The 20421-nt window shown below is 41.3% G+C and overlaps 1 protein-coding gene and 1 pseudogene across 3 annotated transcripts in view; one reads left to right on the top strand and one right to left on the bottom strand.

Moving 5' to 3' along the window:
* Shcbp1 (SHC binding and spindle associated 1) overlaps window positions 1-9445 on the bottom strand; it is a 31567-nt gene extending 22122 nt beyond the window's left edge. For 2 of the 3 annotated variants that reach the window (XR_005495150.2, XM_039095271.2), the window contains exons 1-3: window positions 9289-9445; window positions 1952-2119; window positions 1719-1834 (exon numbers count right to left, since the gene is read on the bottom strand). Coding sequence is in view for 2 of the 3 variants with exons in the window: in XM_039095271.2 (XP_038951199.1) it covers window positions 1719-1834; window positions 1952-2119; window positions 9289-9391 (387 nt within the window). In the remaining variant the exon portion in view is untranslated. The remainder of the gene's footprint in view (window positions 1-1718; window positions 1835-1951; window positions 2120-9288) is intronic. The other variant, NM_001399215.1, reaches the window with a different exon arrangement.
* A 5457-nt stretch (window positions 9446-14902) lies between these two features.
* Window positions 14903-18697, top strand: Gapdh-ps52 (Glyceraldehyde-3-phosphate dehydrogenase, pseudogene 52; annotated as a pseudogene).
* Window positions 18698-20421: the final 1724 nt, after the last annotated feature.

Here is a 20421-nt window from a genome sequence, read left to right as displayed (position 1 = left end):
TACTCTACCTGCATCTCTCCGGCAATCTGATTAATATTTAAGACTTTCTTTTTTTTTTTTTAAGATTTATTTATTTATTCTATATAAGCACACTGTAACTGTCTTCAGACACACCAGAAGAGGGTATCGGATCTCATTGGAGATGGTTGTGAGCCACCGTGTGGTTGCTCCAATATCTCATCATCATCATCATCATCATCATCATCATCATCATCATCATCATCATCATTTTATTATTATATTTTGCTGTCCCTCAGCTTTTTGTCTTCAATACAATATCAGATGTATTTTTATTTTATTTATTTTTAAAAATGGTTAAATTTTTTTAAAAAAAATATTATTTCACTTCTGACATTCACCTAATTTGTGAACTTTTTGATTAGTGGGTAATCTTTTTTCCCTTTCTTTTATTACACCCCCCCCCTTTGAATTCTGTCCTGTAGTTTTAGTAATATTTAATGGTTTTTGTTTAAATAATATTTTAATTTTTATTACTCTCCACATATTGAGGTAACTTAGAACTTTTTCACTCCTGAGGGTTTTTCCCCCATTTTTTGTGTTCAATCCCTTGCTCCTTCCTCTTTCCTCCTAACACTTCTCAACCTTTCATCTTTTCATTTATTTAACCTTTCTTCTCTTCTATTTCTTTTTTCCCAGCCTCTTTCTTTTACCTCATTAATGAATTAAAGACACATTTATCTTAAATAATTTTTAACTTCATAACATATTCTACATGAATTTCCCACTGTCTGGCTTACGGTCATCAGTGATGTATCAGTGGCTTTAATTGATTTTAAGTGTATTTCTATATCTTCTACACTTTAGTGTTGTGCTATCAGAACTGTGTTCTACTCACTGAATGTTATTGAGAATTAAAACCTGAAGGAAGGATTTAATTTAATTGAGAATTAAAACCAGGAAGCTGTTCATGTAAAATCTCCAAGTAAAACCAGAGAAGTTTTCTAAACCAACAAACGTGTAAATTCCATCACAAAATATGCAAACAATAGGAAAAAGTAAAGTAACAGGATGCTCCCAAAAATAACACAACTTTTCAACAGCTGAATTCAGATACTGAAATAGGTAAAATACCAAATGAAGATAAAAAATTTTCTGCCATACACTTGTGGTCATGAATCTAGAAAGAGTTTGGCAAGGCTCAGCAGATAAAGGTACTTCCTGCCAAACCTGACTTCCTGGGGTCAGTCCCCTGAATCTAGAAGGTGGAAGAAAAGAACTGACTTACATATGCTGTCCTCTGATTTCTACATGAATATACAAGTGCACGGGAGCGCACGCACACATGCGTGTGCACACACACGCACACACACACAATTAATAAACATAAAATATATAAAAATTTTAAATAGAAATAGGAAATACGATCATGAAAATGGAGGAAAATATCTTAATGGAGGTATAAAATAGGGTAAAGAAATACATGCAATAAGAAAGCAGAAGTCAGAACTAACAGGAAGGGGTTTTTGGGGAGGTCAATAAATGAAAACAGCGTATGTCACATGTACGAGGAGGCCATGCATCAATAAAACTAGCACCTTTAACCCTTAAAAAGTAGTTTAAAATTTATTATTAAAAATGATCAATGACTCAAGGAGGATTAAAAAGAAACAGATTAATTCAATCCAGGACCTGGGAAACAAAGTCAGAAACACAGAAGACAGCTTGGCAAAGTATATTCATAAGAGAATTCTACTTACCTCAACCAACACCTCAAACACATTAGTGTGCCAGACTGCCCACCATCCAGATGGTTCAAGGACCTTTTCCAAGAAGCTGACTGTGAATTCCTTTACTTCAGAGGCCTTACAGTCAGCTACAAATTAAATCAGAAATGGAAATGTATAGATGAGAAGTTAATAAATTCATCTCAGAACAAGTGACAATCTGTAGGCAAGCTACTTGCAAAATAAAACTATAAGAAATTACTCACCTAAAATGTAATCCTGATAGGCTCTGAATCGCTCATAAAACAGAAGTTCATTTGTTTGGATAATTTGTGGAAAAAGAATTTTTCCTTCTGGCATTAGAGTTTTTACAGTAGCACCTGGATTAGCATGATAGCCACAATCACTGCATGGATCTGTATCCTGGAATAAACCTGAAACAATATAACACAAAGACTCAACTATCTAGTGTAGTGATAATGGGCTACACCACTTTGGCTCTCAGCTGGTGGAACTTGTACACCTGCCCAGGAGCTTTCTGAATTCACGAATGGAAGACACACACACACACACACACACACACACACACACACACACACACACACACACACACCAGTTAATTTTAAAATGCCTTGGCTAGCTCAAAGGCTGGGCAGTTCTACTCCTTCCCACAGCTAGCACACATTTCCCTCTTGTAATCCTGGTTTAACACCTTCTAATTCTATATTTTATCTTTGTTGCTTTGGCTCCTTCTGGTCAGCTTCCTTTGCTGCCCAAGCCATTTCTGAGCAGCTCTTTTTGGGGTTCACATTTCTTCTCACCTACATTTCGAATTTTCCTCCTGCAGCTCTAAATCTGATACATCTCCCTCTGAATCATGACAATTCCTCCCTCCCTTTCTTCTAGTTCCTAGCCTGCACAATCTAAAAGTTAGGGTTAGGGCTCTCCACCCAGCCACTGGCTCTTAATTAATTGATCGAAAACTAATTGGGGACAAGGACCTTCAGCGTTTGGACAAGCAGACTGCTGATTAATTCAAAGCATTAGAAATAATCTGCAACATCTAGTTATCAGAAAGTGTTCCTAATCGCAAGTCTATTTAGATAATCCAAACAAAATACAAGTAAGGATTTAAGGATAAATGCCCTACTTAAATTCTCATGAGCAGTAATATCACTAGTTTTTAAAGCTTACAAAAAAATCTCAGAATCTAAATCATACTTGAATTTAGAAATTTTCAGATATTTTTGACAATTTTGGAAGCAACACTAGTTCTCTTTCAAAGCTAGCAGCTATGGTTTTAAAGGATTTTTGTTTTTAATTATTTGTATGGTTTAACCCTGTGTGGGTATGAGTAGGATGCCAAAGGCCAGAGGCATTGGAACTCCCTACACCTAGACTCACAAGCAGCTGTAAGCTGTCCCACATGGATGCTGGAATTTGAATGTGGGGGATCCACTGTAAAAGCAGTACTAACTACTGAGCCACCTCTCCAGATCCCAGGATTTTTATTTTTTACTATAATTAGCAGGGTTAGACCAATTATCTTGTAGCTAATTTTTCCTCTAAAACATTCCAATCAATATATATTTTAAAAAGGAACTACAAGGGGAGATGGCTCAGCAGTTAAAAACATACTCTTCTTACAGAACACCAGAGTTTAATTTCCAGTACGTGGCAGCTCATAATCTCCAATTCCAGGAAACCCAATGCCCTCTTGTGGCCGAAGCAAGTTGTTACAGGTACAGGGCATAAGTGTTCCTGCTTGAACAGAAGTGTATCCTGGGCCTTAGAAGCCCAGGAATCATACAGCTCTGAGGGGAAAGATATCCCAGTGGAAGGGCATCCTGAGACACAGGGGCCCAGAAACCACACAGCTCTGAGAGGAAGCCTCCTGAGCAGAGATGTGACAGCTCCCAGGACAGGGTATCACTAGCTGAGCTCAGGAGCTCAGGAGCTTCAGCCGCACTCCACTTTAATTCTTCTCTTCATTGCTTCTTGGCTTCTTCCAATAAAAGAGTCACACTAGTCAGCAAATCTCATAAAAGAGATTTTCTGGAGGGTCCAGGGTGTGGAGGGACAAATCCAGGGATGGCTGCCTCTGCTCCTCGGAGTAGACAGTAGGGAACTGGAAAAAGGGCAGGGCTTATACGGGAATTCTTAGGAGAGCAGAGCTTTTCAGGGCAGAGATTTCCAGAATTAGGATTAGGATTTGTTGGCTGTTTTGTTGGTTTTTGTTTGTTTGTTTTTGTTTTTGGGAGCTCAGAGACTGGTGGGTTTTTCCTGCCCTGGATTGGTGGCTTTTTAAAAAATCCTCTTTTCCTAAAGACTATACATGGACTGACCCTGGACTCTGACCTCATAGGTAGCAATGAATATCCTAGTAAGAGCACCAGTGGAAGGGGAAGCCCTGGGTCCTGCTAAGACTGAACCCCCAGTGAACTAGACTGTTGGGGGGAGGGCGGCAATGGGGGGAGGGTTGGGAGGGGAACACCTATAAGGAAGGGGAGGGGGGAGGGAGATGTTTGCCCAGAAACCAAAGAATTATTATTAAGTATTAAATAAATTAAAAAAAATGGAAATAGAAAAAAAATCCTCTTTTCCATAAACTGTGCTCATGAATTAGGGTAGGAAGTCTTTCCAGCCACAGTCTGGCCAGCTTTGGCTGAGGCTCCATCTCTGTGGGTCTGCTTAGGGAGGCTAGAAAGGAGATGCTACCACTGTGGGGCAGCTCCTGCGGTTGTATTTCACACAGGCTGTAGGCTGAGGCAGGAAAGAAGTGAAGATGTACCGCGGACAGCGCCTCACACTGTTCTGACAGGGGCCACCATTTTGACAGATTTTTGGCTTTTTACAGCAGTGCTGTGGGCTGGAGTGGGAAGGAGGGGCTGGCCACTGCTTTGAAAGATTTTGGGCACTGCTTAGGGACTACATATAGTGCACATGATCTCAAACAAACACGCACACATTCACATAAAAATTAATAGATCAATTTCTGAAAACCAGTAATAAAGGAACCGCATTGCTATTTCCTTCTCAAAAGGAGTGCTGTGATCTCTTCATTTTCTACACCACAAGTCTGTCAGAGGCCCCTCAAAAAAAAAAAATAGAATGAAATTCTTAACGTTGTATAAGGTTTACCTCATGAAGACAACTAGGTAGATTACTCTGTATAAGGCAAGGAATAGAAAATGTAAGCCATTTTAAGTATGAGCTGTGTGTAATTAAGCCTCATAAGCTATGACTGAATACTAGCTTATCTAATTCTATTATAAAAAAGTAGGCAAAGTAATTACTAAACAAACAGTGCAAACGGTGGTTCTTAAGACTGGCAAAGTGCATTCTTGAAGCCTCAAGGAAAGTATATGAAATTTTTACTAGATTTTCTTCCCTCGCCTTATTTCCTCCTTCTGTTTCTTCCTTCTTTTCATTTCCATGTCTATCAGGCAACCAGTATTATTAACCAAAGTATACCCAAAGGTCATTGCTTGCTGTAGTGGACATGAGATTCATACAACTGAATGTTTGGTTCCCAGTTGGTGGTCCCTTTAGGAAGGATTAGGTCACTGTTGGATGAGGTCTGTCACTGGGGGGTAGGCTTTGAGGTTTGTGCACTCTCATTCTCTCTCACAACACTGTCATTAGGACAAAACAACAGCCTATGGAATAGGAAAATATGTTTTCCAACCCTACATCTGACAGAGGGCTAATATCCAAAATATATAAAGAGCTCAAGAAGTTAGATATCAACAAAAACAAACCAAATAACTCAATTAAAAAATGGAGTCAACAGAGGAATCTCTAATGGCCAAAAAACACTTTAAGAAATGTTCAATGTTCTTAGTCATCAGGAAAATGAAAATCAAAACGACTCTGAGATTCCCTTTTACACTCATCCTAATGGCTAAGATCAAAAACTCAAGTGACACCACACGCTGGTGAGGATGCAGAGCACGGGGAGCACTCCTCCACTGCTGATAGGAGTGCAAACTTGCACGATTGCTCTGGAAGTAAATTTGGTGATTTCTCAGAAAATTGGGAATAGTTTTACCTTAAGACCCAGCTATACCACTCCTGGGCACAGACCCAAAAGATGCTCCATCATACCACAAGGACAACTGCTCAACTATAGTAAAAAGCTCAACTATAGCAGCAGCTTTATAGCCAGTAACTGGAAACAACCCAGATGCCAATCAACCAAAGAATGGATAAAGAAAATGGGGTTCATTTATTCAAATGAACTATTTAACTATTAAACTATTTAACTATTAAAAAGGACACCATGAAATTTTCAGGCAAACGGATAGAACTAAAAAATATTATCCCAGTGAAATAACCCATACCCAAACAGACATGCGTGGTATGTATTCACTTATAAGTGGATATTAGCCATAAAGTACAACATACTCACGATACAATCCACAGACCCAAAGAAGCTAGATAACAAGGAGGGCCCAAGGGAGGACGCTTGAATCTCATTCAGAATGGAAAATAAAATAATCATTTGTGGTGGATGGAGGGAGGAAACTGGGTGGGAGAGGGGATGGGGAAGGGAAGTGTGTGTGTGGGGAGAATCAGGTGTAGGGAGAGTGGGGCATCTCTAGGATGTACCAGAGGCCTGAGATGGGGAGGCTCCCGAGAGTCTCTGAGGGTGACTCTGGAGACTACAGCAGTGGGGGATATGGGGCCTAAAATGGCCCCCTCCTGGAGCTAAGCAAGACTCCCAGTGGAGGGATAAAGAAACCTACCCACCCACAAAACTTTTGACCTAAAATTTGTCCTGCCTATAAAAGAAGCGCAGAGACTAAGACAGACTGAGGGAATGGCCAACAAATTACTGGCCCAACTCGAGGCCCATCCCATAATGAAGAACCAATCCCTGACACTATTGATGCTCTGTTATGCTCGAAGACCGCAGCCAGCCATAACTGTCCTCTGAGAGGCTCCACCCATCAACTGACCTAAACAGATAGAGACCCACAGCCAAACATTAGACAGGGCTCAGGGAGTCTTGTGGAAGAGTTGGGGTAAGAATTGAGGGACTCGGAGTGGATAGGGACTCCACAAGAAGACAACAGAGTCAACTAACCTGGATCCTTGGGGGTTTCCAGACTGAAACACCAACCAAAAGCATGCATGGGCTGGACCTAGGCCTCCTGCACAAGTGCAGCTTGGTCTTCATGTGGGTCACCCAAATGAAGTAGGGGCTGTCCCTGATTCTGTTGCCTGTCTGTAAATCCTGTTCCCCTAACTGGATGAATGGATGTCCCAGGGCAGAGTGGTCAAGGGAGGATTCTCCTCCTCAGAGAAGGGAAGGGAGGATGGGGGAGGGATTTGTAAGGATGTGACTGGAAGGAGAGGAGGGAGGGGGGCTGCAACTGGGTTGTAAAATAAATAAATTAATGGGGGGGGACAACTTGGGGAGGAAAGGGTTTATTTCATGCATCATTGCATATAACAGTTCATAATCAAAAACAGGCAGGAACTAAAGCAGGGCAGGGAGCAGGAGGCAAGAGCTGATGCAGAGGCCATGGAAGGGTGCTGCTTGTTGGCCTGAAAATCATGGCTTGCTCAGACTCTTTTCTTAGAGAACCTAGGACCACAAGCTCAGGGATAGCACCATCCATGAGGTTTTATCCTCCCCATCAATTATTAATTAAGAAAATGTTCTACAGCCTGATAAGATTTTATGAAGGCATTTTCTCAATATAGGTTCAGACCTTTCAGATACCTCTAGCTGTGTACAGATGACATAAAATTAGCCAATACAGTAACCATCACCCCAGAAGATAGTCAATGTCTTAGTTAGGGTCTTACTGCTGGGAACAGACACCATGACCAAGGCAAGTCTTATAAAGACAACATTTAATTGTGGCTGGCTTGCATGTTTAGAAGTTCAGTCCATTATCATCAAGGTAGGAACATGGCAGCATCCAGGTAGGCATGGTGCAGGAGGAACTGAGAGTTTGAAGGTTGTTAACAGAATACTGACTTCTAGGCAGCTAGGATGAGGGTCTTAAATCCCAAACCCACAGTGACACACCTATTCCAACAAGGCCACACCTTCTAATAGTGCCACTCCCTGGCTGATTATACAAACCATCATATCCAAATTCTATGTTCCAATGTAGAAGCAGCTTCATTAGGTTTTTTAAAAAATAGTAACAGAATAAAATAAATCATAAACCAAGACATTCTTCAAATAGATTGGTGGAGATATAAAAGGAGAGTTACAGCCAGGTAGATAACTCTCAGCTGCTGGCAGCCTTCTTAGTTCTTTGATTGGTAGAAACTAGGGTTTATTACGTTAATGCATTCCAAATGCTTTTCAGCTGTATTTGTCTTTTAAATTAAAAATTTCACAAGAAACAAAGTAGAAAAATAAACTCATCTACGGTAGACATTCATGTTTATATTTACATATTAAGAAATGACTACAAGAAAGCTCTACTTTTCATGCTGTTCATTAAGTCTCCTTTGACAAACACGTCCCCGGTTTCCCTATCCTTTGGGAAACCATCAAGTAAACTCTGTTTCTCTAAGTTCAGTGTTTTACTGTGACTGTTGTTTTGTTTTGTTTTTATGGAGACAGAGTTTCGTGTAGCCCAGATTGGTCTCCAACTTACTAGGTAACCAAGGATGGCCCTTTATTCCCATTGCGCCTGCTCCTACCACTCAATGCACCATCGATCCTGACTTGTAAATGTAATATTTTTCATATATGACAGTATACAAGTTTAGCCTTATAGCCACTTTAAAACTGACTTGACTCCTCATATTATAACATTTTCACATCAGAAAAACTGGCTGTTTTCTAAGGCAGTAAACTGTATATATGAAACTTTTGGCTGTCCACACAGTACATTGGTTGCAGAATTAAGTCACACCTGTGATTTCTCACTTCAACCGAACTCTCTTCGTTACACATTATAACTGAATGTGTTCATATAAACTAGCTTTTATAAAAATCACTAGGGTGAGATGTGGTGGCTCATGCCTTTAACCCCGGTACAGGTGGAACTCTGAATGGGAGGGAGGCTGGCCTGGTCTACACAGTGAGTTTCAGATCAGCCAGGTCTATGTATAGCTCCTGACTCAAAACAAAAAAGGAACTGGGGATGTAGCTCAGTGGTAGAGAGCTTTCCTAGCATACGTAAGGACACAGTTTGGCAAATAAAAATTAAAAATGGAATCCCCATGACAAGGTACAAAGAACCTGAGGGTTAGAAAATCTGGGCTATTTCTATTTCTGGATTCTATTCGAACTCGGCTCTGCTGTTATCTGTCCTCGGTGTTTAGGATCAGAGTTCAAGGTTGTTTTTAAAAAGGAGAAGTGTAGCACATGATCCCTTAGATGAAGGGGGGGGGGGACAAACAAATTTGGCTCAGCAAATAGATGAATGCAAAGCTCCCTGTGTCCCTTCCATTTGGGGAATGTCCGCCCAGACCCAGCCCCTTCTCTCGGGAAGTTGAGTCAAAGGACGGAGGGTGAGACTGGGGCCAAGCCCGGCGCACCACTCCCCAAGCAGGGACCGCGTCCTAAGGCTGGCCAGGCCCGGCGGCAACCACCGCACAGCCCTCCGGCGCGGGCTGAGGTGCTCACCTTCCTTCCAGGACGCCGGTTCCTCCTCCGCCGCCAACTCAGGTCTCGGTGGAACCATAGCGTCAGGTTCCAGAACTACACCCGCCTGCAAATCATCAGCCATTTCGAATTTACGCGGGCGGCTGTCACAAACCGGAACGCGATGACGACATGGCCAGCGTCCGCACTCGGATAGAGGAGCCTCGTCGGCTTTCAGCAACTGCTCTGACAGTGCGTTAGCGCCACCTACGGGATCGGCGGACTCTTCTGGACCAAGTTCTTCACAATCTTGTTTAGCCAAAGAGAAGCAAGTTGAATGTTGATATAATTTGGAATTATTTCTCAAAAATCATCAAGGAGAACTTGGATGTTGAGCATAGTAGAAAAGATAATGAAAGCGAAAGGATTAAGATATGCCAAATTGATTGACTCTATTTTCTGTTTGCTTAAAGAGTTATTAGACTAGATGGCCTTGGCAACACCTTTAAAATTTCCAGGGCCTTGGCCATCATCCAGAGGTATTAACCGAAGTAATTGGCAAGTTATGTCTAAAATAACTATTTTCTGCTAGCAATGCTTCAAGTTTACTCTAACACTCATTTTACTTTGGTGTACCTTAGTGGGTTTTGCCTTTAAAACTATATAATCCTGAGCTTTGTCACCAGTGACTTTTTAGAGGCTCAAGTCTGATTTTCAATAAAAGGGACTTAAAAGTCTTAATTGGCCTCATTAGTATGGTTGTCAATTACAATGGATAATTACAAAAAGTAAAAAAAAAAGACATAAAAACAAAAACATGTATGTGTTTCAGCCACTTCTAGTGAGTGCTATTGCCATGAAAAAAAATTCCCTTCATGACTCAGGAGCTGGCTACAGGATGAAATAGTATTATAATGTTGGCATTAGCAGCTCTGTCACTGTCACCAACAAGAACCAGACACTGGGTAGTTTCAAGTAATGTTATATTTAGATGGGCTGTGGTGGTGCATGCCTTTAATTCGAGTACTCTAGAGGCAGAGGCAGAGACAGAGACAGGAGGTAGGTCTCTAGGAGTTCCAGGCCAGATCGCTCTACAAATCAAATTCCAGTCCAGTTAGGGTGACATGGTAAAAAATTGTCTCAAAATGTTATATTTAGTATGGTAATTGATTAGCTTTTAATAAATTAAACTGTAACTGTAACAGTATTTACTATGCAAAATACTGCCAGCAACTTTTACTTGCAATATCTTATTTAAACTTCAAAAATCATTCTATGGAGCTGGAAAAATGTTTCAGCTGATGCGATATTCTCTAGGCAAGCATAAGGACATGTTTGGTCCCCAAACCCACATAAAAAACTAGATATGGTAGTAATTATTTATACTCCCAATGCTGGAAGGATGGTTTGGAGACAGGACCACCCTGGATCTTACTGACCAGCAAGTCTATACAAATTGGCAAATTTCAGGTTCAGTGAGAGATCTTAGCTCAAAAAATAAGGTGGGGAGCCATAGAAAAAGATAGACCTAAACCTCTGTCGTCTACAAGTATGTCCTCACACTCAAATGAACATGCATGTACCACAGACACATAAATATTTGTAAATTATACATAAATATTTTATAAGTCTTCTTGAATTAGTCTTGTTATCCCCCAGTAATCTGCCCCTTGCTATGTACTCAAGAAGTCTGTTTTCTTTAAAAGAAAAAAAAGTTCCAATGAGATAAGAAGTAGCAGTACAGACTACTCACTTCACAATGAGGTGCAGAAGTCATGAAGAACTTGAGTACTTTCTCCAAGCTAACTCAGTAGCTTTTGCATGGAATCTTGCTCTGGTGGCTGCTGTTAGTCATCAAGTGGCTCCCAAGAGACAAAGTTTTTTTTGTTCAGCTCATTTTTCTTTCTAAATTGCCCTCTTCAGTGCCTTGCCACAAGTTTCTCAGTAGCACCTGAACTTCTTCCTCATCCTCGATGTCACTTCTTGAGTTATGTTGTATGGAAAAAATATTTTTTCATTAACAGAAGAAAAGAAAAGAATTGTCAGAATCAAGCCTTTAGTTTTCTGTAGACTAGTCCAATCCAATGTTGTGGGAAGCTGTGCTATTCCAAGGAGAGCTCAGCCTGGAAGAGTGGAAACATCAGTATCATCCCTTTGCTTCAACAGCCCACCTCCCAGCATAGTCTGCTCTGTACTGTATAATCTATTTAAATCTAAATTCTGATATTATTTTATTTCTTATAAAACCTCACAGTATTGTTTTTCTGAAAATTTCCAATGACAAATTCTCACTAGGTGTCCTAGAGTGGCCTGGAATTTGCTGTGTAGTCTAGACTGGCCCTGAACTCATAACCTTCCTGCTGGAATTACAGGTCTACATTACCACACTTAGCCTAGCTTGTCTTATTTTCAGAATAAACTTTTAGCCTTTTAATCACTCTTCTTCAGCTTCATCCTCTGATCTTTTCATACTTTCCATAGACAGATTTTTCTATCCTTGTTTTTAGATGTCTATAGATCTCAGTTCATGTACTTCAAACACTTTCTATATACAGTCCCTTATTTTCTGCACTTGGGCTCCTGTGTTTAGTAATAGAAAATCAACTAATTCAATTGTAGACAATTCTAGAAAGCTTCTATGACTCAGTTACTTACTTTTCTATTACTATGATAAAACACCATGATCAAGGAAACTGATAAAAGAAAGTGTATAATTTGGTTTATGGTTCAAGAAGATTAGAGTCTTTTATGAAGGAGGGAAGGCAAGGCAGCAAGAACAGCTGAAAGCTCACATCTGGAACCTCCTGTGTAAATCAGAGTGCTCTGGAGATGGTGGGAGGCTTTTGAAGCTTCAAAACCTCAAATATATGAGCCTATGGCAGTAATCTGTATTCAAGCCACCACATTCTATTCCCTGGCCCCCATAGGCTTCTAGCAATATTATGTTGCAAAAATGCATCTAGTTCAGTTTCCAAAGTCCCCACAGTTTATCACAGTTTCAGTTTAAAAGTCCAAAATGCAAATTCTCTTCTGAGCCTCATGGCAATCTCTTAACTGTAATCCCCTGTAAAATCAAAATATAAAAACAGATCATATACATTCAACATACAGTGGCAGAGACTATATATTGCCATTCAAAAGGGGATCACAGGGGACATAGTGAGGAAATGCTGGACCAACGTAAGACTGAAAACCAGCAGGGAAATCTCAAAATTCTGCATCTCCATATATGGTGTCAAAGTGTTTCTCATGTCAGAAAGGTTGTCAGATCCTTTGGAACTGAAGTTAATGATGTTTGTGAACGACCATGTGTGTTCTGAGAATCAAAATGTGTCCTTAGGAAGAGCAGCCAGTGCTCTTGACCATTACTCCATCTCTATATTACACGTTCTAACAGTTATCTTGCTTATTTATTTACTTGCTTATATGCCTCGCTCTACTCCTAAGATTAGGTTATTTGTGAGCATACAGACTGCAGTACCTAGAGTCTTAGAGTATGGCTAGGGTGGTATGGTTGCCTGGTGGGTAGTTTGCTTTGGAATGGGTGAACAAATGAAGAGATTTGCCACTCATCTGCTTGTTCACTGTGATGCCTGTTGCAAAATGTAGGGTCTGCGTGAGGATTATATAGAACTTTATTTATAATAAAACACAAAGGGTGTTTGTAACAGTGAACAGGCCTAAAGTGGGTAAAAACAAATTTAATGTTGTTAACATTTACTCCCTACAGAAAGGATTCTTTCATAATTCTCATGCCATGGGTGTTGATTCTGGGGACTTCAGCATCCTTCCTCCTGAAATAAAGCATGAATCATGGCTATGAAGGAGTTTACCAAGAAAAGATGAACAAGGGGCAAAGCACCCAGCAGTACACAGTACAACACCAATGCTTAGAATTAAGAATTCAGAAAAACTTAAGGAAGAGAAAATAGGTAGGTGGCAGAATCTAAGTCTTCACTTTATACATTATTCCAGTTGCGAGGACACAGCATTTGTGTATCTCATGTCTCATGCAATGTAGTTTGTTTATTTATTCATTGTAACTCATAAACATTCAAATAAGTCTTCTTCACTTTCCATCCACGACTAGACCTTTTTACTGTGTGTTCACAGCACCTTGTAACATGTTATTCTAGTTCTCAGAACAGAACATCCTAATCACTCTTAGCACGTACATTGGTATTCCACATAGTAAGTTCCCAGCATGATATGGCTCTTGGGCTAGTTCATCAGCCTTACTTTAAACCACAGCATACATTGTCTACAAAAAGTAATCATTCATGGAAAATACTTGCAATTTGAAATTTCAGATATGAAATTACGTATGTGATCTTCTCCTTTGTGAATGGTGGGAGCAGGTCTACCTGAGTGTGGAACTCCCAACCGTGACTTCAAAGTCATAGGCAGCTGGAGCTGGTGCAATATATATAGTTGTGTGTTGTTGAACATGTCCTGATTGTGTTGCTTTTGATTACTTAGTTCATGCTCCCATTTAGCACTTGTCTTTAGTTTCTGATGTGTGAGTTCCATTTACCTTCTGGTTGCCAACCTCTGCTATTTTCAGCAGTTCTCTTCAAACACTGGGACAAAAAGTAAGTTTGAAACTTCCCTTTATCAATTAGTGTAATGAATTTTTAAATTTGCCGTGGACTTTTGAATGTTTCTTATACTGGTACCAGAAAGATGAAAAAAAAAAAGCCATACATGTCACTAACTTTTTATTTTCTATGTACCCATTGAAGATAAGAAAATAATAAATTGTATAGAAATGATACTCTTAGTTTTTTTTTATTTAAGAAAGGTTTATTTTCCCCAATAAGAAAGAAAGCCCAATAAAAACCGAAAGATTCTTTTTTGTTAAAGCAAACAAAACAAATATTAAATATGTGATGAAACCGTCATGGTCGTTAAATGGTAAAATACCCTTTTTACTTTCTTCCTCCCCATACCCGCCCCACACACACTCTGCCCCTCCCCTCCCCTCCCTGTCTCACCCCACTGGCTTTGATGGCTTTGAACTCTTGAACTCTTATGGTAGAAAATGATCTTGAATCTGGGATTCGACTCTAATTTTCTTTTTTTTTTTAAATTTTTTATTATATATTTCTTTACTTACATTTCAAAGGTTATTCCCCTTCCCGGTTTCCTGTTCGTAAGCCCTCATTCCCTCCTCTCCCCATCCCCCATACAGGTATTCCACCTATACATCCCCCTTATTGCCCTCCCCCATATTCCCCTGCACTGGGGGTCCAACCTTGGCAAGACCAAGGGCTTCCCCTTCCACTGGTGCCCCAACAAGGCTATTCTCTGCTACGTATGCAGTTGGAGTCCAGGGTCAGTCCATGTATAGTCTTTCAGTAGTGGTTTAGTCCCTGGAAGCTCTGGTTGGTTGGCATTGTTGTACATATGGGGTTGCAAGCTCCTTCAACTCTTTCAATCCTTCCTCTAATTCCCCCCAAGGGGGTCCTATTCTCCATTCGGTGGTTTGCTGCTAGCATTGACCTCTGTATTGGACGTGCTCTGGATGTGTCTCTCAGGAGAGATCTATATCCATTCCCTTTCCGCATGCATTTTTTTTTTTAGCTTCATCAATCTTATCTAGTTTTGGTTGAATATATATATCTCACATGTGTATCAGACTCTGAATGGCCATTCCTTGAGTCACTGCTTTAAACTTTGTTTCCATATCCCCTCCTATGGATATTTTTCCCCCTTTTAAGAAGGAGTGGGAGCATCTGCATTTTGGTCATTCTTCTTGAGCTTCCTGTGGTCTGTAGATGGCATCTTGGGCAATTTGAGCTTTTTGCTAATATCCACTTATCAATGAGTGCATACCAAGTGTGTTTTTCTGTGATTGAGTAACCTCACTCAGGATATTTTCTATGAGTCATTCCATTTGCCTATGAATTTCTTGAAGTCACTGTTTTTGATAGCTGAGTAGTACTCCATTGTGTAGATGTACCACATTTTTTATCCATTCCTCTGTTGAAGGGCATCTGGGTTCTTTCCAGCTTCTGGCTATTATAAATAAGGCTGCTATGAACACAGTGGAGCACGTGTCTTTGTTGTATGTTGAAGCATCTTTTGGGTATATGCCCAAGAGAGGTACAGCTGGGTCCTCAGGTAGTTCAATGTCCAATTTTCTGAGGAACCTCCAGACTGATTCCAAGAGAGGTTGTACCAGTCTGCAATCCCACCAACAATGGAGGAGTGTTCCTCTTTCTCCACATCCTCGCCAACATCTGCTGTCACCTGAGTTTTTTATCTTAGCCATTCCGACTGGTGTGAGGTGGAATCTCAGGGTTGTTTTGATATGCATTTCCCTAATGACTCAGGATGTTGAACATTTCTTCAGGTGCTTTTTGGCCATTTGATATTCCTCAGCTGAGAATGTTTTGTTTAGCTCTGTACCCCATTTTTTAATATGGTGATTTGGCTCTCTGGAGTCTAACTTCTTGAGTTATTTGTATATTTTGGATATTAGCCCTCTATCAGATGTAGGATTGGTAAAGATCTTTTCCTAATCTGTTGGTTGCCATTTTATCCTAATACTGAAGAAAAGGTCATACAGAGGTTGTCCCACCTGGGGATCTATCCCATATGCAGCCACCAAATGCAGTCACTATAGCTGATGCCAAGAAGTGCTTGCCGACAGGAATCTGATATGGGTGTCCCCTGAGAGGTTCTGCCAGAGCCTTACTGATACAGATGATTATGCTTGCAGCTAAACATTGGATTAAACTATGGGACCCCAGTGGAGGAGTTAGAGAAAAGACTGAAGGAGCTGAAGGGATTTGCAACCCCATAGGAAGAACAACAATATCAACCAACCAGATCCCACCAGAACTCCCAGGGACCAAACCACCAAAAGTTACCAGAATTGTATCTTTTATGTTGACCTTTGACCATTTACTAATCTCGAATTCTTTAATATTTATTTAAAATGTCTGGAGGCATTTTTCAAAAGTACATGGCACTATTCACTAGAAGATTCAGATGAGTGACAGCCTCTTACTTAACGGAGTGGTTTACACTTTTAAGTTTTGCTGACAGGTTTTCATGGTAGCCCTTAAATGGAGGTGTAAACTCACTTGTCATAGCTGTTTGATAACTAGCATTCTTTTCTCTGTGTGTGTGTGCTTCTATGCTCTGACCCTTCCAGTTTATATTGTTCCTATTGACCTTAAAGGTAGGGAAGAGTCTAGCAGCAGAGACGTCACTGCTGAATTCTCACAAAAAGCGCCATTGAAATGTGGCAGAATCTTGCTAATTTTCACTATGCACTTGAATTCCTTTTCACCCCCAAGAGATCAAGAATACCTGGTAAATTTTAAATCATTATCAGTAAATATCAATAGCTGCAAAATAATACTGACTTTTTTATATAAAAAAGTTTTGGTTCTCTGCTCCTCCCTGTTCCGGAGACAACTGCATCTTCTGGTGCAGTGCCAGACAAGATGGTGAAGGTCGTTGTGAACGTATTTGGCTGTATTGGGTGCCTGGTTACCAGGGCTGCCTTCTGCTCTGCATGTGGCAGAGTGGAGATTGTTGCCATCAACAACCCTTCACTGACGTCAGCTTCATGGTCTACATGTTCCAGGATGACTCTACCCATTGCAAATCAATGGCACAGTAAAGACTGAGAATGGGAAGCCGTCACCATCTTCCAGGAGTGAGATCCCACTAACATCAAGCGGGGTGATGCTGGTGCCAAGTATGTGGAGTCTACTGGCATCTTCACTACCATGGAGAAAACTGGGACCCACTTGAAGGTTGGGGCCAAAAGGTTCATCGTCTCCACCCCTTTGCCCATGTTTGTAATGGGTGTGAACCACAAGAAATATGTCAACTCACTCAAGACTGTAAGCAATGCATCCTGCACCACCAACTGCTGGCCAAGGTCATCCATGACAACTTTGGCATTGTGGAAGGGCTCATGGCCACAGTCCATGCCATCACTGCAACTCCAAACACTGTGGATGACCCCTCTGGAAAGCTGTAGCATGGTGGCCATGGGGTAGCCCAGAACATCATCTCTGCACCCATTGGTGCTGCCAAGCCTGTGGGTAAGATCATCCCAGAGCTGAATGGGAAGCTCAATGGCATGGTCTTCTGTGTTCCTACCCCTAATGCATTGGTTGTGGATCTGACTAGAAGGTGACCCCAAATGGCTGTAACAAGCAGTTTTTATACTTTTTAGTGGTACAGGTTCCATCAGCAAGGTTACAGTTTAAACTTATATGGCATGCCTTTGAGCTTTATCTGGGACCAGAGGGGCATGTGACTATCAGTACGTTCTGCAGATTTTCAAAAATGTCCTGTCCTTGCTATTCCTGGGAATTGTGGGTGGAGAATGGAACTTGGCCTCGCCTTGACCTGAGGCACGAAGCTGGTACTTGGCCTAATCTTGACCTGAAGCAATGGGTATAAAACTGGCGAAAGACTCTAGGGTCTCCATAACCTACCTACTTTCTGTCAGCCCAAGCCTCTTAATAACTCTTACACTTCAGTGAGAACTAGGGTCCTTCAGAAAGAATGAATAAAAATTATTTTTTGAACTGCGTACTGTCAAGTCCTGCTTGACCATGTGGAAGGGATGGTGCGACATGGTTTCCTGCTCCTTCAACAGGCCAGCAGGGCATGTTACTCCACCAGTATTGACAGTTGCTGGGTATGAGGCTTGTTTGTGGTGTGTGTGTGTGTGTGTGTGTGTGTGTGTGTGTGTGTGTGTGTGTGGTGTGTACTTTTTCTTTATGTTCCTCCTTCAGGAAATATTCTCCCTGAGGAGATTATCTGGGAATGTTCTCCTGGTCAAGTTTAATGACTCCATGAAAATCTGAAGCAGCCTGAGTCTGGGATATGGAGTGTGTCTATGTCCTTAACAAAAATGGTAAACACTGAGACTTTCAGGGTATCCCTTAAGGCTGTGGAAAAGAATTCTGAGAACATGGGTTTAAAATATATAATTTCTCAACTATGCAAAATATAAGAATGCAATCTGAATTATATGAGGAGTTCCATGGACCTAAAAGAACAAAGGCACCATTAGACGGCTTATCAGAAAGATACTAAGGAGGGAGATAAAAAGATTTAGGGAGGTGATTGCAGGGCAAGATCCCTCCCAACTAAGTTTATTGTCTATGCTTACTTGGCAGGCAGATCTCTGAATTCATTTGCAATGTTAAAAAACATGTGCTTGCACTCAGGAGGTCTTGGAATGCTGATTTGTGGGTTAATCAAATACCTGGAGTAAATGACAAAATTGATATGTGAATAAAAGATTCTCTGCCTGGGTCTCTGAGAGCAGAGCCATCTGGAGAGCTGTCTGGAGAACTCTACAGAAAGCTGTCTCAAGCAGAGGGTTGTCTAAAAAAGCTGTCTTGAGAAGATCACAGGCCATCAGCTTGTACCCTCTGATTGACTTCAAGTCCTTTTTGCTCCATCCTCAAACATCCCTTCTCTCAGGAACCCCTCTCCAAGTTGAGGCTGGTCCTTGACAGCTTATTACAATTTCATTGTTGGGACTACTGCCTTCCCTTCAAGCCTCACAGCTGACAGGGAAATGATTCATATGAGGTGAAGTACCATTTCAGTGGTACGGGTTTGAAACTTATAGAGTTTCATGTCCAGAATTTGCACATTTAAGTACAATAAAACTTTAGAAAAATCTTTCCACATGAAAATCATTAAAACAACGCTTTAGGCACAGCTATGTCAAAACCCCTTAGCAAAGTAGCAGGGCAGCTCTGAGCTTTACTATAAGAATGAGTTCTATTGATTACTAAACAGGGCTCAGGGCAAGGCCTCGTGAGGAAGGATTTGTAATAAGCATAGAGATAGATTCTATTGATGAAGGATGTGAAGTACACAGAACCCTTTTCATGAGAATGATTTCTATTCATTCATTCATAAGCTCAGGATAAAGGTTTAACCAATGCTCAGGATATTGGGGGATTCAGGAAGGCTGGCTCCATAGAATAGCAAAAAGATCACCAGATTGTGAGACAACATCCACCCTAACTGTCCAGGTAACCAGGCAGCAGTCATTTTTCTGCCTTTGAAGAAAATAGACCCATATGTTAACAAATCTGGTTCCTTCAGTGTGTTCCTTACGCTGTGCCTTCTACAATTGTGCGGCCCGGCCTGCGGGGGTGTTCGAAGAAGGAGATTAAGGTCTGACCAAGCTGTCTACCCGGAGTTCCCAAGGCAGGTTCCGGAAATATACATCCCAATTCCGTGGCTGCCGGCTGTCCCTGTGGTAACTTTTCTGACACCCCCTGCTTAAAACACAAAAGGTCAAGATTGTGAGGCCCCGCTTTCAAGGTCTGTATTCGAACCGAAAATCAAGAGCTTTTGCTGTTTTGCTCCACCGGAGGTTTCTGTCCTCCCTGAGCTCACCTTAGGACACCTGCGTTACCATTTGACAGGCGTAGGTCAAACTCCCCACCTGGCACTGTCCCAGGCGGGTCGCGTCCCCGCGTGCAGACGGGCGCTTGGCGCCAGGAGCGAGAGCCCCTTTGGGCTCCCCTCCGCCGCCTCACCGGGTCAGTGAGAGTAGTGAGTGGTATTTCATCAGCGGCCAGCGAGGCCAGCGGACCCTGCCCGACCCCTCGCGGGGCTGGCAGGGCAATGGAGACAGAATCGCAGACTGAAGGAACTCGAGAATGGCACTGGAGCCCCCCCCTCCCCCCAAATCAAGCTCTCAAATTTGATTTCCCTGCAGTGACTTTTAAAGACAAGCAAGCCGGAAGGCCATGCAGGGCCCAAGACCAATTCCACTACTGACACCACCCTCTCATTGTTCTTTAGGCTCCTATATAACCCTAAACCTCAAATTTCAGGCGTGTTGATAAGAACAGGTAACTGGCTTGGTTTCTCAGACGGTGTAAGTGGGCTTGACATTCCTGAAACAGAGGGTGTGTAAGCGGGCTCGGCTCCCGGCACAATTGTATGATATTATTAATATTTTGAAGTAAAATGCTCAAATCTTAACTATAAACCTAACACCATTTTCTACTTCACCAATCTTTTAAATGTTCAATTTCATTTTCAACAATGAATCATAACTTCTGAGGAATGAATTCTTTGCAAATTATATTTATAGCATAGTGACCTCCTTTATAGAATACAGCGAAACTCTGAGTCTTATAGGATCCAGGAATTCCCACCAGATTG

This window comes from Rattus norvegicus, chromosome 16 (genome assembly GCF_036323735.1).
Source record: "Rattus norvegicus strain BN/NHsdMcwi chromosome 16, GRCr8, whole genome shotgun sequence".
Lineage (NCBI taxonomy): Eukaryota > Metazoa > Chordata > Mammalia > Rodentia > Muridae > Rattus > Rattus norvegicus.
Note: the sequence above shows the minus strand (reverse complement) of the source record. Positions and strands in the feature narration are given on the sequence as shown.